General features: G+C 36.4%; 1 protein-coding gene across 4 annotated transcripts in view; it reads right to left on the reverse strand.

Annotated features, from left to right (window-relative positions):
* Positions 1–19,427, reverse strand: part of LOC149795952 (uncharacterized) — a 209,840-nt gene that overhangs the window by 13,047 nt on the left and 177,366 nt on the right. For 2 of the 4 annotated variants that reach the window (XM_089965872.1, XM_089965873.1), the window contains one exon: positions 14,833–14,926. The exons of 1 other annotated variant lie outside the window; for it this stretch is intronic. In XM_089965872.1, coding sequence (XP_089821998.1) covers positions 14,847–14,926 — 80 coding nt within the window. In that variant the 3' untranslated portion in view covers positions 14,833–14,846. Of the gene's footprint in view, positions 1–14,430; positions 14,927–19,427 lie in introns of those variants that run through there. One more of the 4 variants, XM_089965871.1, reaches the window with a different exon arrangement.

A 19,427-nucleotide genomic window follows, 5' to 3' on the forward strand; every position in this document is an offset into this window, starting at 1 on the left:
CTTCCTACCTTACTCTTTAACCATCTTATAGTCTCTTGGCATGAAAATTAACACGTCTATGACCACATTCTAACCCAGGTGACAGCCATAAATCAACATATAACTAGAATTACCGACAGGACCCTAAATCAGATCATATAAGGTGGTACTGAACACAGACCACCAGAATCGTCCTCACTAAAACAGATCAGGAACAATACGACCGCAAATTATCAATATATAAGGTGGTCTAAACTCAAAAGACTGTCAGATCACACAGCACAAGGCTGCAAAATAATAAACTCTCTGCTTAAAGAAGCATAACCCCAAATTAACACGTATAAGGTGGTCTAAAACCCTAAGACCATCAGATCCAGCAGCACAAAAGCTGCAACGAAAAACAACACTAATTAGAATACTAAGACCCTAAAAACCAATGCCAATCAAGGTGGTCTCAAATACCCATTACCATCAGGGCCCACTACACAAGGTGGCAACATCAAAACCCATGGCTGTCAACCTGGGTATCTATCTTTAACCTACTCCAAAAACAGCAAAGAGTTATCCTCCAAATTATGCAGGACGACACCTTTAGAAACTATACTCTGGAACTTAGAAATGCTAACAATGTGTCATGAACCGCCTCCCAATGCATATGACTCTTCCTCCTCTACCACGACCGGACATCAAAACATCACGTGTGCAGTGCACGCCCCCATAGCAATATACACTAGTGCGCGTTGGGTCCAATCCCACTCGTCTCAATCAAAGCAATGTAACCTAAGCAATGAGTTCGTGCTGGGTCAAATCCCACTCACCTTGGCCATACATCTAGATCACTAGGAACTAAATAGTACCTCGATCTGACAGCCTAATTAATAAGTGTTCCATGAACACATAAAAGCCTGGAAGATGTGGCTCTCATTCCTTCCCCCAGGAGTAATTAAATAGCACGCTGTGCGTGCATTAAACAGTGATACATGCTCCATTGGAGCAAAAATCACTTTAATCCAAGTAAGTAAGTAAGTCTAACCATCCATTGTCGATTCATCCTCCTACGAAGATGTGCTCAAGACTAGCTAAGCTAAACGAAACCTACATGAATTTGCATAGGGTCAGACAAAGTCTAATACCAAAGCCGGAAGCGATAGAGAATGTTAGAATGTTGAAATTCACTGAATACCTGATAGAACAGCTCTTCAGAGAAGAAATTAACAGGGAGAAATAAGAATGGACAGGGAAGTACAGACTTCAGAAACGGCAGAGAGAACAGCAACAACAACATCAGCAACAACCTGAACCTGAAGAGGCTTTGTTGACTGTCGTATCACACCAAAGAGTTCTTCTTCTCTTTCCGAAGAAGCAGACCTTATCCTGTGAGAAAGCCTGTCGTCATAAGAGGCCGCAATCTTAGACATAAAAGACTGACACAGCTTCAAGTTCACACAAAAATAAACAGCCCTTTCCAGGGCTACCCCATACTCTAGAAAAGAAATAACAATCGATTGCCTATAATAAGTTTTAAAAAATAGAAGTGCGTCTATAAGCAAATGAATTCTTTATCTTAATTAGAAAGTGTGTGTGTGCATAAGTATTTTCTTTAAGAGGCTTGTCAGAATGTTTCAGAATAGTGATGAGTAGTATAAAAAAGTAAGTGTTTCTTTTAGGTCAGCGCGTTTTTTGGTCATGAATTAGGTAATATAAGTTTTGTGTCTTAGGGGGATGTTTTCCTTCACGTCTGGGCTTTTCGTATAAATTGAAAAATGCTCGGCAGTCTGTTACCCTTGTTGATTAATCAACACTACAGAATGAACACCAGACTTCAAAAAGTAATGGAACTCCAGATGCATCTGGAATAAGCCAGCCGCATCCTGGATGAACTGGCCATGGAGGTCATTGCAGAACAAGCTAAGCTAGAGGAAGAGAAAGAAAAGAAGAAGGAAGAAGAGGAGGTAACGAAAAGAGATCAGGCCCTGCCCAATGATCAGACCTAAGTATGAGGTCAAACCCATGGTGAGGACAACTCCCCAACCAGTAGCTGCACCACAGCCACTACCAGCACCGCAGCCTCAACCAGCACCACAACCAATACCAGTAAGGATGCTACAACCAATAGTGGCACCGCAAATTCAGCATCCAAAAGCGCAAAAAAGAAGAAGAAATAGAAGGATCAACACTATTCCAGAGACAGCGGATTGGGGTGCTGAAGAAAATCATCCTCCCTCTCCACTCCCAGCCACAAGAGTAAACTGGGAAGGTGACTGGAGTAGGAGATGCGTGTTCGGTGCCAGGTCGGGATGGTGTCAACACTAACAGATACCTCTGGAGTTCCATAAAAACAGCCCTTTTCAGGGCTAACCAAAACTCTAGAAAAGAAATAGTAATCAATTTGCCCAATGTGTAAATGTGGAGTAATGTGATTATAAACACTCACCCCTTTCCTGGTGTGATTGTTTGTGTTTATGTGTGTGATCATAAATGTAAGCACTCAAGTACGTATGTGGGGATAGTAAATTATGGTTATGTTTTTTTTCTACTTGACATGTGTGGATAGTAGATTTGCGATTGGTTTTGCTGCTTAGCATGTGTGGATAGTATATTTGGGTTATGTTTCTGCTGCTTGGTGTATGTGGATAGCATAAAATATGAGATGACAAAAGTAGAGAATGTTTTCCTTCACGTCCGCGGCACAATGCTGCAAAGTAACAACCATTTAGAATAATGCCCTAAAAATTACATATATAAGGTAGTCAAAAACCCAATGATTATCAGGTCCAGCAGCACAAGGCTGCAATCAAAAATCAAACCTAGGAAAGTAGGACCCCAAATAAAACAAAAAGATGGACAAACACCAACTCCATCCAGGGCCAGCAGCACAAGGCTGCAAAACAAAAACCAAAGTTGATTTCACTGCTGTCACCTAGAAACTTACTTTGACCTCAAACCTCGATAGACTCTCAAAACAAAACAGCACAGAGTTTAGTATACCAATTTCAAAGACAGAAATTAAGACCAATATCCTGGATTGGAAGAGCACTACTGGCCTGTAGCAAGACACTTCCACCCGAGCCTAACCACTTTCAACCTTTCCATGGACAGACACCAAAACCCATACGTGCAGTGCACGAATCATAATTTAGCAGAAAAAGAGTACTTTGATCGGGTCCAATCCCACTAGTTGCAGCAAAATGCAACTGAAAACTCAGTGTGTGCTGGGTCCAATCCCACTCAGCTTAGGCCTTACAATCCGATCGATATGTACACAAATAGTACCTCGACCTGACGGCCCAATCAATAAGTGTTCTGTGAACACACTAAAGCCTGGAGGAAGTGGCACCATTCCTTCTCCCAGGAGTAATCAGAAAGGTGCCTGGGGCATCATAAACCAGTAGTACATGCTCAATGCAAGCGCACACCACTTTAATTCAACTCAACAACATCAAATCGTTCGAACCATTCCACGGAATAACGAGAAAGAAGATGGTGGTTGTAACAGAGTTATTCAACAACTTGAGACACAATTATGTTTGGATAGTATATGGAGTGTATGTGATGGAAAGACTAGAGAAGGAATGGAACTACACAGTTACAAGGGATTTTGTGACCAGACAAGTGACGAGTGTGAAAATAGCTATGATCTCCTTGACAGTATATTAGAAGAAGTGAAAAAAATAAGAGGATTCATTGACCCTCCCTATGTGAGAGTAGGTAGCTTGAAGAAAGCTCTGGATAATGTAACAATAGTGAGATGCTTCCTACAAGATATCGTGGTATGGAGTGAGTGGTCCTATGTGAAATGGGGTTTAGACCAACTTATAAAAGCCGAGGAACTGATGAGACGAGTGCTGATCCAAGCAGTAAAGATCATAAAAGAAAAGTGGACAAAGCAGAAGAAAGAAAGAGAAAACCTAAAGACCAAAGAAAGCTTTGAGCAACTGAACAAGGACTGGATCAAGATCCAACAGAAATCCAGAGCAATTGGTCATCCTGACTGGATGCCAGAGACGGAAAAGAAGGAGAAGAAATGAATTTTAGGAAAGATAAGGGGATGGCTGAATAAGTGGAGGAAATAGAAGAAGAAGAAACCAAAGGCCCTTTCAAGGGCCACTCCAATGCCTCGAAAAGACATTCCCTTTCATGCCTAAATTTCTTTTTTTTTTTTTAAATGTCTATTGTCTGTGTTCTCTCCCTCTACCCTGTTCCATTTTCCCTTGTCGCTAAATAGTCCCATCCCACATTGTTCAATTTCCCTTGTTGCTATATAGTCCCATCCCACCATGTTAAATTCCCTTAGTCGCCAGTGTACAAACTCTGTGCTCCCCATGTTCAATTTCCATTGTCGCCAGGGTACAAACCACCTATTTTAACATTAAAGTCCCTTTGTCGCTACAGTATCCCACTTCACCACTGTTCTGTACTGTCTTTTACATGGGTATGGTGTTTGTTTACGAATTCATTATAATGCCAGGGCTACCTAACCGGGGAGGGGGTAGGAAAGAGACACTGGTATAACGCCCAAGTAGGAGCGGTATGCAAATGCTGACCAGGGCCCCTATCCCTCCCATCTACCCTGGAAGAAACAAAGAAAATATAAGTGTCATAAACAAAAATTAAATATTAGCACATAAACTAAAGTATATCTTCAAAAACAAACTATACTATAATATAATATATACTTTAATGAGAAATCTATTAAGTAATACTTTCCTTACTTCACCATTTTCCCTTAAGAGGGATGGGACAGGGCAACTATGTGGGGTAAGTACGAGGTATTGATGCCATGGGGCTATGTCACATGGCACCACATGAATAGGACAGGCCCTTGAAAGAGCCTAAGAAAACATCCCACATGGAACACAAACATACACATCCAAACATAACATAAATAGAGGGATTACAAACCCTTTCAATCCCATCTGTCTATATTTCTTCTGAACAAATATACAGCTCAGGTACTGTATAGTTAAATACAAAACATTTGAAACACTTTGGCTAATAACCTAAATTAAGAGCGGGCCAATGTCGAGTCTGGATATATACAACAAAATTTTAAAAAAGTATGGACCCTAACTCGAGTACAGCCACCTCATTTTAAGAACAAATTCTACGAGGAGTGACACACATGATCACACATATAAAACAATAGGTTTTCTTTTCCTAATCATAATTAATGCACCACTCACTCGTCGAAATTCGAAATTATACTCATATTATATATAATAATAATATAGGTCAGTATGACAACTGGGGTGATTGAAGAATAATGCTGTCCCGACACGAAAATTATATATAGCACTCACACAATATAGGAAAACACACATAGCAAACATGGGACTTAGGAGATCTCTAGCAAAGGCCACACATTCTAGGGAAAGGATTTCAAGTAAGGTGAAGGAAACCTAGCTCGGATGAACGACCTAAAGAAAACACTTGGGAACTATAAATACCCCATCAAAAATTTAATCAGAGAAATTTTTGATCGAAATTCTTTATTTAAATATAACAAAAAAACACACGTTCGAGGGATACATATACACATAAAATACTTTTTTTTTCGGAAACTGGGAGGGGCGGCATCTGTCTGGTGCCCCCCCACCGAAAAAAGTTATAATGGCATGCATACGTCGAGGAGAGTAGACACAATTTGGGTGCGTTCTAAACCAAAGAGGATTAACCGCCTGAGCTGTGTTCTGTGCACTGCACACATACTCTCTGAGAGTACTTTTCAGATAATTATTATTTTGTTTTCTCAATAAAAAAAATAACTTTCTTTCTTTCATTTCATGTTCTATTTTCAAATTTTAGTGTGTCAAACCCTTTTCACGCATTGTGTTACTTGCCTTGTGCAGCCTGCACAGACTTTTTGACACATTACCGCCTTATTTTTTTCACATTTTTGCTTTTTTGTCTTATATTAATTTCAATAGTGATGTGAGACCAACAATTTCATCAGTTGCAATTACGTGTTACAATTATATGAAAATTCCATTTTCTGTAGTTTGAACAAAGTCACTTAACATACCTTATTTGAATTTTGTTTTGCTTAAAACATTTTTTTGGGTTGCATGTAAGGCAATAAGCGTACTAAACTAGCTAGAAACAGTGAAACCAACCATATCTAATCAGTAGACAGCATTAGATATATTCAATACTTTCACCTAGAAAATAGAAATGGCTTACGCGACGAAACCTAGTGGAACTAAGCTAAGTATTTTTTTTAGGACAGAAATTGAGGGGAGCGGGGTAGCTTAAAGACTTGTTGCCTACCACCCTAGGGGATGTCAATTATTGGACTTCAGTGAAGGGACGCAATGTCCAAGGCAGGCAGAAATTCTGATGACATTGAACATAAAAGGAGTAGACATCAAGTGCATTTATGGTCTACAAAACGAGGGAGTAAATAAATACATAATTTATCCCAAAGATTATGACATGCCACCACTTAAGGACAATGAACTAGAGGTCAAACGGGTGAAGGTTATGATTTCAGTGGCTTCCCCAGTAACAAGAGAGGTTGAGGCCAAAGTGACATATTTATTATATCAGGCCTCCCTTTAGAAGTAGACACAAGCGAAGTAATAAACAAGATAGAGAACAAACACAAAAGTGAAGTCATCAAAAATGGCTACGGTCTGGGGATTTCAAGAATGTAAAGTCAGGGGTAAGGATCATAACAATTCTAAGAGAAGACGCTAAAAGAATCCCAGCCTATTTTTATGTCTTAGGTTTTCTCCTTAAGACTTGGTACAGAGGCTGTGAGAAGGATAGGTTATTCCCTGGATGTAAACAGACTCAACATACGGCAAAAGACTGTACTAATCAGTCTGCAGCAACAACTTATGGTCCAAAGGCAGGAAGAAAATAACAAACTTGAATGCATTAGAAAATGAAGAACTACAAACACAGATAGGAAATCTCCTAATAGCCATACGACAAGAAAAACCTCAAACAACCCAAACACCCTAAACAATTAGCAATGGTACAAAAGATACAGAGACAAACATACAGAAAACACAGGAAATTCATGTACAAATGCAGGAAAATAAAATGACGGATGATGCCTCATTACAAAATATGGGATGGGAGAAGTTCCCCACTAAAAAAAGGACGGGGAGGGCAGAACATTCTCAAAATGAAAATCAAGGAAATCTATTAGAAAAAATCCTTATTACATCTTCCTTCAACACGAGACAGGAGAAGAAGCAATTCAGGAGTTAGAGAAATAGCTCCAGTAAAAGGGGGACAAATAGACCTAATAGGTCTGAAACCACTTACTTCCACACCTATTAATCCGAAACCCCTAACCAGAACACCAGTTACAAAACTGAGGATCAAAAAGAAGCAAAAGGTAGAATCAACCTCTAGTCCTTCCCTTGGGGAGGAAGACTCAGATTTGGGAGAGGACCAAACCTCCACTACTGAAAATATACCAGAGAAATAAGAAACCCTGATTGTTAAATAGAAAATAAAGAAAATCGAACAAACTGGATCGGACAAAACAATGGGCATGGAAAGAAGAATGGACAGTGAAATGGAACAAGAACATCAATCAGTTAAACTGAGAATTATGAATTTGAGTTGGGATTTGGACCAGAGACCACAAATGAACTACCATATAAGTTAAGTCAGTGCTTCAGTACTTAACATATAACTCTTGAATATAACTATAAACAAAACGGGAAAGAAAACAATAAGCTTAGAAAGCAAGCCGGCAACCTGTTGGAAGGAATACAAAAAAATGGAGGGTACAGACTTCCTTATAGTTCCGTAAATACAAATGGGATAAATGATGATAAAGTTATAATATTTTTTACAAGAAACTCATAATAAACAAAAGAAATGCAAAGTACGATAGAAAGAGAACTACTAAATGCGATAGTTATTACTAATGACTTTGTACAAGATGATGTTGGGGGGTAGCAGTAATAATTAAAAATAAAAGGAACTGGACTTGGGAAAGAAAGGACAAACTTATAGATTTCAGAGGAAGGATGACACATATATTGACTGATAACACTCTTCTAATAAATATTTACGTTCCTGTGAAAGAGTAGAAAAGAAGAGATTTTATAGAAAACTTAGATAAATATTTAAATAACTTTTCTATGGATAATTTAATTATAGGAGGTGACTTTAACTGGGTAAGGGAGTTTACTCCAAACGACATAAAAATTAAAAAGGAGATGGAAAATTTAATATCTAAGAATAAACTAGTAGATTTGTATAGAATACTAAATATTTTAAGAACGGAATACCTATATGAATATGGAGACAAAGCAAGCACACTAGATAATTATTTTGTCATGAATTACGAGAAAAGAAAAAGAAAAAAGAAATAAATAATAAAATTTAAAATATCGGACCACAAAATAATAATAAAAGAAGTATTAATTACAAATATAAGTCAATGGGGAAAAGGGATATGGAAGATTAAAAAATAAAATAGTAGAAGAAAGAGAATACATAGAAATGACAAAAAGGGATATAAGAAAATGTTCAGATTCAAACATGTAAACATAATTAAAGAATGGGATAACTTCAAATATGACATTAAAGAATACGCAACTGCCTATTCAAGAAGATGGAAAGAATTAATCAATATGTAAAAGACAGATAATTAAATCACAATTAGAACAAACTAATACAGAGGAAACAACAGAAATGATCAAAAAAGGTTAAAATAAAGAGAAGAAGAGAAAAATAAAGGAAGGAGCGTTAGAGCTGGAAAATTTCAAACAATTATATAAAAAGCTGAACGATTATACAAAAGGGAGGAAATGAGAAAGGGGTTGGGGACTGGACAAGATAAAAGATAACAATAAAGAATTAACGAAAATAATGACATTATGGAGTATGTCGTACAGTATTACAAAGACCAATACACTACGCAACAAACTGATAACAATACCATAGTTTCCAAGAGGAAGTACAGTGCGATATGATATCAACAGAACATAGGGAAATATGTGTCGATCTCATCTCGACAGAAGAAATTAATACAACAATTAAACAATTAGCTAAAGGAAAAGTACCAGATGGAGATGGACTCACCGCGGAAATCTATCAAAGATTCCACGGTGAGTTATCGCTGATCCTAGAAATACTATACAACAATATTTTCTTAAAAAATGATACAATGACAAAAACTATGAGGGAGGGTATTATTATGTACAAAGGGAAGGGAGACAAAGAAAATTTTAAAATTTGGAGAGCCATCTCCCTCCTAAATCTGGATTAAAACTTTTAAGTAGGATCTTAGCGAATCGAGTAAAAAACGGAATAGGGAAAATCTTAAACATAAATCGGGGGAGGGGGGAGTGGTCTAAACCACTCTCCGTTATGGATCACTGCCATCTCACCTCTGTCTGCGCAGGTTCGAGTCTCAGATTCAGTAATGTATGTATGTGAAAAAGCTTGCCAGCAGCTTCTCATGGGTCAGTGGTTCTTTCCGAGGTTTTCCCGGGTTCTTCCTCCACCATTAATACTGGCCGCCATGTATAGCCTATCGTGTGCTGAAAAATGCCGTTATACTGCACAACAACAACAAAAACAATTACCATAAATCAAACTTGTGGTGGAAGTGTGATGCTATGTGATTTAGATTTTTAACCTAACTTTAACAATTTTTCAGTCATCACGCTACGATGTCCACAATGGGGCAGTTTATATCTAGCACTGGAGCATCATGCCGCAGACATGTAGCATGATGTCCCACTCAGTCACATTATCCTGACACCAGATTTCTTGATGCTGTATCAAATGGTAAATTTTGTGAATTGTTTCAGTATTACTATTAAGTTTTATTTCCTACAACTGTGCAGCTGTAGTTCAAAAAAGGAAGTTTGGATTTTGGGATTTTTTTTTTAACGTAGATTTAACAATTTTTCAGTCATATCGCTACGATGTCTGGAATGTGGCAGTTTACAGTGATGTCTAGCACTGGGGCATCATGGCGCAGACATGTAGCATGATGTCCCACCCAGTCACATTATCCTGACACCAGGCCAACCAGTCCTAACACTAACCTCTTAATGCTGAGTGCCAAGCGAGGCAGCTGTTAGTATCACTTTTGTAAGTCTTTGGCATCACTTGGGGGGGTGGCCTCGAACCAACGACCTTCCACATCTGAGGCGGACGCTCTAATCACTTGTGGTGGAAAGAGATATTCAAAACAACATTATAAATGTAAGAGCTGTAATTGATTACATAAATGAAACAGGCCAGAAAGGTGCTATGCTACTTTTTGACCAAGAAAAAGCTTTCTATAGATTAGAACACAACTATACGCAAACATTTTAGAGAATTTGGTTTTAGTGGACCAAAATCCTGTACAAAATGATAACCACAAAAGTACAAGTAAATGGCTCTATCATGAAAGAATTTGGCATACAAAGATAGGTGAGGCAAGGCTGCCCATTGTCTATGCTATTATATGTAATAGCGATTGAAATCTTAAGCCATAGGATAAGAAACAAGAACGAAATTGAAGGGATAAAAATCCCCAATTTACGGTACGAGTTAAAATGCTCCAGCATGCAGATGAATGCACCAACTTTAAAAGAGATACCAGATCCTTCAAATACCTATTAGAAGAATTTGAAAAATTTGGCAAAGCATCTGGATCTAAGATAAAAAAATGATAAAACAGAAATATTAAAAATAGGCAACTGGTAGGTTAACCACCCGGTAATCTCACCACACCTACTGAAAAAGAGGGTAAAATCACAAGGAATTTACTTTGGGGAAAAATGATGGTGAAGAAAACTATAAGAGTATGCTGAGGGAAATAAAGGAAAATATAAACATCTGGGCACAAATGCCATTATGCATAATGGAGTGGGCCGAAGTGGCCAAAACATACTTCTAATCGAATATGAACTACATCATGAAATCAGTAGATACATAAAATAAAGTACTGAATAAAACAGGCAATGAAATAATAAACTTTATATGGGGCTTTACAACACACGATATAATAAAGGCAAATCTGTATATATCAAATATGATGGGGGGTTTGCACTACCAAGCCCACTACTACTAAAATGCGCAAATATACTGAACAGATTCAAAACGATAAACCTAGAACCAAAGACTCCATGGGAATGCCTATATATATATACATATATATATATATATATATATATATATATATATATATATATATATATATGCTGGTCTGGTTTTAGCATAAAGAACAGACCAGATATATACAAAAATAGTCAATTATTGAAAAAACTGGAGGTACCCAGAAAAATTAAGGGATATTAAAGGTCTCAAAATTAAATTTAGAGAAAAAAGGATTTGTGGAATAAAAAGAAAGAGGGAATATATAACTGATAAGGGAGGAAATCACGAAAAATATTAGATATAAAATAGAACAAGAAAACTGGGGGGTTAATTGCCCAAGAGTGTTGGGGCACTGGTCCGAAATCAAATCACTAAAATTACAAAGCCTAATTTTTAAATACTTTCACAATGCATGGCTAACTGGGGATGTTGCATTAAGGAGACATATGATAAAGTCAATACCAAATTGCCCTTTATGCAAAAGAGCTTATTTTACTAAAACCATGTAATCACACAATGCGATGAAAGGAAAGATCAAATAATACATTTAATTATAGAGATCTGCAAAAGAGAACGGTACCGAAGGAATAACATACTCTTCCTAGATGAAGATTTTGACAAAAGCACAATTTTTAAGGTCATTAATCATGTAATTGAGATCATGATGGCATGCAGGCAAATAATACAAATAAACAAGTTGACTTAATAAATATATGTATAACATGTATGGAGGGGGTGTGAGACACCATGAGGCGGTGGGTGGGAGGGGGAGCTTTGGCTTGCTACCCATGTGGGGTGTGCTACTGCCAGTGTGCGGGCCAGAGCCCCGACCTCATCCCTCAACTCAGACATGTGTTCTCACTCTCTTTAAGCATCCAAATGATCAAATAAGGAGTCAATTTAAATCCCGTTGGTAATATCTCAAATTTTAAAATTACTGAAATAAAGAAAAGGAATGGGAGGGGTGGGTGAGAGGGGAGCTTGGGTTTGCTACCCATTAGGGGTGTTCCACCACCAGTGTGCGGGCTGGAGCCCTCACTCCACCCTTAACCCGGACCTAAATTAAAATGTACTTAAGTTTTATTAGGGTTAAGGAAAAGAAACCAATGGATGGAACATGGAATCTATGTGGGGGAAAAGTACGAGGCAATGATGTCATGGGGCTATGTCACATGGCACTACGCGAAGTGAACAGGTCCATGAAATAGTCTGGGAAAAACACCCCATGTAGAAAACTAGCAGACCATACAGAAAAATAGGGGAATAGGCTAGTTGGCAACGAATAATCTTCTCTACCTTTCCTATCTAACAAAACAGCTCCCTTACTGTACAGTTCTTTTCCCTCGTACGAAAATTTCTTTAAACCCTTTTAGATATTTTGGTTAACAGGTTGAATAATAAAGAGGTGGCCAAACTCGAGTCAGGATAAATACAATTAAATAAAGAAAGTATGGACCCCGAATCAAGCGCAACCAGCTTAATTCTAGAATTTAACTAATGCGAGGAACGACACATACCAACACGCATGTAAAACAATAGGTTTACTTTTTTATGACAAACCTGTAGCACACCGTTCACCGCCAGAACTCAAAAATATTAATAAAAATTTTAAATATCAAAATTTTATCAAAATTATCCAGTGGATCTGTGATATCCAAATATAAACATATATTAAGACAACTGGAATGAATTGAAAGAAATGGGCTGTCCCTACACGAAAACTACATAGCACACACATAATATAGCATATATACACATAGCACACACGGGACGTAGGATACCTCTAGCCAAGGTCAACTAAGAACTCAGTGGAGGCATTTCGAGTAAGGTGAAAGAAACCGAACTCGGATGAACAACCCTATAGATAACAATAGGACATAAAAACCTGATCAACATTTTCTTTTAAAATTTTTTTGGATCAAAATTCTTATAAAAAAATACCCAATAAACCTGGTGCAAACAACAACACATAAAAGACCTTTTCTTTTTATTTTTGATAAGTGTGTGTGTGTGGGGGGGGGGGACAGCTATCTGATGCCCCCCTCCCTGCCCTTTTTTAAAATCAATTTCCTATTTTTTATAGAAATATTTTACCGTTATGGAAAAGCAAGTTCACAAATGCAAGTAGTTATCTGCACTTTGCGCAATGATTAGTATAGTAGTTTTCACACGTTTCTTTCGACATTCACAAAATCTGAACTAAACGTTATATGCACCTGAAACCATGTGTTGATCGTTAATTGTTCTTCCTGTAATGGTTCAAATGAATAGGCATACAAGCATTAATTATTGGAAATTTGCCATTGGTAAATGTACATGGAAATGCATATGAGAAAATTGAAAATTTTAGCAGCATGAAATTTCTACAGACACCGTTCATAGACCCTGGAAAATAATGAACCATATACGTGCTTCGACTTTCTTAACTTAATTTTGCTGTTAATTTTTTCCCACTGAATTCAGACACATAATGATGTGTGACAACCTTATTGAATAGTTTAAACATGTATGCAATTTTTGCAAATGAATTACATATATTATGGATTAATTGCAAGCCCCCACGGTACAATATCAGATTGCAAGTAAATGGTGTTGATACTCTGTTCATGCTGTATATTAGACGTTCAATTCATACTCAGTGATCTGGGGATTTGTTTTTATTGAATGTTGTAAATCTGTTTGCAATTTTTCAATGGAAGTACATGCATTATAGATGAACTGCATGCCACGACGGCGCGATAGTAAACAGTGTTTATACCTTATTCATCATATACATTAGACATGAATACACGTACATGTGCCAATGAGTTGTTCTCTGAAAGAAGTAAAATAATGTAAAACCCTGCATTAATGCAACCCCGATATTAATGCGATCCATATTTCTGGACCCCAGTTATCGCGTTATAGCAGGGCTCCATTGTACTCCTTTAAAGTATACATATCCTAGTAGTACTAATATTGTTAATTTAACTCATTTTCTTTCTAACTTTTTAAGGAACATAAAACCTAATTTTGAAGAATAAGCAATAGGAACAGAGCTCTATCACTGGAAAGTTCTCTCCACTGCAGCTTTGTCATACCTTAATTTAATTTTTGACTTGGTCTTAGGTAAGGGACTAGAATAGTCTCCCATGGTTCGTCAAATTTTGACTTGGTCTTAGGTAAGGGACTGGAACAGTCTCCCATGGTTCGTCAAATTTTGACTTGGTCTTAGGTAAGGGACTAGAACAGTCTCCCATGGTTCGTCAAATTTTGACTTGGTCTTAGGTAAGGGATTAGAACCGTCTCCCATGGTTCGTCAAATTTTGACTTGGTCTTAGGTAAGGGATTAGAATAGTCTCCCATGGTTCGTCAAATGCAGGAATAGGTTGAAGATAAGCCTTAGGTATCTTGCTTGGGGTTTTCTACCATTAGTGTGACAAGATCTGCAGTATTTACAAACATCACTTTACATTTGCGGCCATTAAAAGTGATTCAAGATCTTGTAATGTCTTAATGATCCCTAAATGACCAGCCAAGGGAGTTCCATGGTCTACACTAAGACTTTCCTGTCTATACAACTCTAGAGCTACAATCTGATAGCTCACTGATCACTTGTCACCAGCAGTTACTTCACGTGGTCTCCATTTTCTCATAGTCCCCATGTTTAACAAAATAACAAACATGTACATCTTCTGTAACTGAGATTGAACTTGTGATTTTTTGTTTTATACAATCACAAAAAAGCAAGGTGGAAAATGACAAATGAATCTCAAACTCTATCACTGGGGGATTCATGACACTGACAGCATAATGTTCTGTTATTCATGCTGCGCCTGTTCACGCCTGTCTTCATCAACTTTTGTAAATCTGATGGTTTTGCTGCTGTCACTTTGTTGACCTTGAAGAAATAAACAAAATGTATACAAGTCATTACAATTTAGAATTCTGCCTCATACTTAATTACTGACCACAGGGGACAGGGAAATATTTATGGCATACAAATTTCCAGTATATGCGAATAAAGGTCAATGCCCATGTAAAGATTTTAAATCATGGTACTGTATATTGATATAATATGATAACATTGACAGCTTAGAAAACCAAACAGGTACACACACTCTACGTTCCTCTCACTAAGGTAAGTTAAGACAAAGAAGGTTCAAAAGACAATGCTGTTGTAGAACTGTTACTCTAAAGCAACAGGTTTCAAGCTGACATAGATTCCCGAAATAGAGATTTTAATGTTATAAATTGTTATGCATATAGGTTAAAAACAGCATTATTATTATGTGAGCACTTCTTGTATAGCTTAAATACATTCTGTACATATTCACATTCCAATACTAATAAACAGATATTAAATGGAATACAATAAAGATATGATGTATGCTGTCATAAATTATTGAACCAAATAACAAATGGGCCTTAGACCAAATCACAAAATGAATTACCAATAGTAACTAAGCAGAAGTGTGGAAAAATTAGAACATGATATCAAATTGGACCCAAGATTATTTACCTGGCTGACAGCTATCTAAAAGCCAAATGCAAAGTTGGCAAAACATATGGCATTACTGTCCTTATTTCAAACTTCTACAGACTGGCTATATAAAGAAGTTCCTACTTTTACTCTGTGTGGCCATATTAAATGTAAAGTCAGCATTACAGTGAACAAATTAAAGCCCCAAAACAGGATATGTTTTGTCACAATTTGGTCAACTATTTTAAGTGATTTTTGAAAAGATGTTTAAAGATTAACTTTTCTAAGTAATGGAAGCTATAACACATGGCAATATTGCATCAATCTGTGAAAAATTGATTGGCCTTTATTTTGGGATGAAGTCTCTCAAATTTGGACTAAATCTGTTGGAATATTTGAAAAAGAGATCATTTAAAGAGTTTCATATCTTCAGTACTGGTTGCCTTAATGAATCATTGTGGATCAACATAATTTGTAAACAATTCAGAAACCGTTAATCTTCATACCAATGCTTTTTTCTTTTGCTGGTGTACATCTCAATAGATTTGTTTTCATTGTCATCCTCTGTTTCTATAAACAGTGCATGGTTATCTTGATGGCATATTAGCATTGTATGACCCAGAAAGTCCTTTATTCCAGAACGCTTGATACACAGTTTGGTCAAATATTCTGTTGAGTAGTTTGCTCTTTTATTTAGAAGAAATTGTTATATAGTTTTCTAGCTTTGGAAACATGTTCATTTATGATGATGGATCAATATCATTAACTCAAAACATTTAAACTGCAACTGTTCTATTAAATCCAAAAAAAGTCTAGAACCTTTGTTAAAAAAATATTCAAAAGTTTTTATATTTTAGTAATGTCAGTGGTATTCTATTTCAGACTGTCAACATTTGTAGAAAACTTAAAGGCATTTATGATTAAATGCTTTCTGACTAATTTGGTACAACATTACTGCACATTTTGTGGAAACACATTTGAGGGATTTTCTATTTTTTATTAATGGTTACCATCAAATGAAAAGCATATTTGATGGTCAACTGGAATACTTTCAATATAATCAACAATACCTTTATTTCAGGAATAATTTCCATAAATCAATATAGAATTTTGCAAAGCACACTTTGAGCATAAGTTGTTTAAATGTTGATTTATTTTCATTAATTTTGGCCATTTTTGTATCAATTTCAGAGACCTTATGTAAAATAAGCATGTCTTCTGTCAAATTTTGTGGAATTCTGTTCAGCAGTTTTTGAGAAATTTGTGTATCTTAACTTCAAATTAAGCACAAAAGGTAATTCACAAGAATCCTGCTTAATTTGTTAAACAGCTTAATCCTCATTATCCAATTAAAATGCATATTTCATTGGGATAGTGTTATATATACATCTGTGTTGTGTGCTTAACTTTTATCCATGATTGTAGTCTGTAGTTTAAGCTAAAGATCATCGGTAAACAAATTTTGATAGTTACAACATTTAACCATGATTGTAGATTGTACTTTACAATAATAGTAATTTGTAGACATGTTAACTTGGCCTTTTGAGTGTGTGTGTGTGTGTGTGTGTGTGTGTGTGTGTGTGTGTGCATTTAAGATTTTTAATGTAGGTTTCGCAATTAGAGCCATATTGCTATGATGTCTGCAGTGTGGCAGTTTATAGTGATGTCTACATCACTTGGACATCATGCCCACAGACATGTGGCATCATTCCCACACGCATTATTTTGACACCAGTCTGCCTAGTACTAACACTAACCTCTTAATGGTGATCACCAAGCAAGGCAGTTGCTAGTAACATTTTTTGTCTTTGGTGTAACTCGGCTGGGGCTCAAACCAGCAACCTCTCGCATCGACTCACTTAGGCCCCCAAAACAGGGGGCCTTTTGTCCTCAGAATATTCTGGAAATGAACTTATGTTTCACATCATGGTTATTACAATGTGTCTTAGGTTTTTATATATGGTAGAGGTAAACAAAAAGTATTTGGTCCTCTCTTAAGATCAGCTTGAAGAGTTATTTTTAGATCTGTTCAAACATAATTTGAATGGATTCATTTAAATTGTCCTGTGAAATACTAAAATGCTCATTTACTGGATTAACACTAATTCATTCAAAGATAGTCTGCAGTACATCAATGTAATATATCAATGACTCTTGGTACGTGAGCACATTCAAGATTGAAATTTGGAACACTCTATGCTAGGGAAATACTTTTTTGTTTGTTTGAAATTTTACTAAACTTGTCTGTTTTGCTTTTTCTGTTTCTTAGTTTAAGACCAGTCATAACTGTTATGACTCTATGGTCTTAAACTAAGAAATCGTATATACACACACATATGCCTCCACCAACCTGATACTTGCTGAAATGCAGTGATATCAATCCACTGTAAGTAAGAAAATAGTTAAATTAGGCAGGTATAAATTTGACTTGGACCCAAAATTTCAGCAGGATACAAACAGAATATCTTGTTATTCCAAAGGAAAATCAAACTTGGTGTGCATTTGTCTACTGTCTTTCTTGTGCCATTATATTATGTCTATTTCAGACATGTCTTGTCAGTCAGTGGACCAAAGATGTCAAGATTATAATATTCACAATTTCTTAGAAAATAAATCATTTTTCTATTGATTTCATGCAGGTATGACTTGATGTAACATCTTTTAAGTTTGCAACTTTCTGAAAGGCGACTGACTCTGAATGATTCACACCCCAAACATAAAAATGTCTAAAAAAAACAAAAATGGTCAGAGATAACTAAGAATTAACCCCCTTTCAAAAGCTACTGCCAGACTTAGCCTTGATTGTACTAACTTAATATGCAACCATGCTGAATGGAATACTGTCCTCTCAACGGTCCACCAAAATGTGGTTATCAACTGGTGCAGTAAGTCATTTTGGTCAACCAGTTAAATTTGAAGATTTCTACATATTTAGCCATATTTCGCTGCAAAATTCACTATAACAGAGAGCTGTTGTCAAGGTTACTACTGACAATCATGTTTAATGCCATGTTCCATTTTTGAAATAATAAGCTTTATCGCAACACATTTTCAATATTTTTAGAACATAAACTATCGATGATAAGCTGTATAATTTATTGCTTAAACTCTTACAGACCAAGTTTGTGGACATAGTGGCTAATTGTGACTCTAGACTGGTCTTCATACCTTCTATTAAGAAAACATGCCACTATGGAGCTGTCTTTGGACTAACTAGACGAATCTAAACAAATATGTTTACGGTAAGCACCCAAATGATCCATACTGCAACCACCAAATATTCTGGTAATAACTCAAAAAAATGAACTCACAACCAGATCACTTATTACTCAATTATGTAACTGTTTCTCATCAAGTGGTGACAGAAATTTCCTGGGTGTTTTCCTGACTTTCATCAATATTATCAAAACATGATCAGAAAATAATCTATATTTTCACTCGACTTTTCTCCAGTTTCTTACTAGCATGGTCTTGGATAAATGAAATACATTGCTATTAATCCTCATTGTTGGGGAAAAGAGTGTCTTGTACATTTGGTGTGAAAATGCAATATAGTAACCGTACTTGAGCATGTATTTAGGATAATGGTATCATTACAAGTATTAAGTTATGTAGGAACATGCTAAGCAAAGGACTGCAAAGTTGCTGACAGAATAAAAAATAAAACACGAGTCCCTTGAAGTGACTGAGGCTCCATTACCCAAATGGAATAAGAATAAAAATAATAATGAGGACTTTGTATAGTGCCTAATCTTTAGAAGCTCTAAGCGCTTTACAATATTAGACAACACCTAAAAACCATATATAATGATAAGATTACAAAAAACACCATGAAATTAGAAAACACAAACCATGCTGAAAATATTTAAAGTAGGAAACATTATTATGTCTTTAAGTTTAGAATATCCAGGAATTCATA

This window comes from Sinohyriopsis cumingii, chromosome 7 (genome assembly GCF_028554795.1).
Source record: "Sinohyriopsis cumingii isolate HCF-2022 chromosome 7, ASM2855479v2, whole genome shotgun sequence".
Classification (NCBI taxonomy): Eukaryota; Metazoa; Mollusca; class Bivalvia; order Unionida; family Unionidae; genus Sinohyriopsis; species Sinohyriopsis cumingii.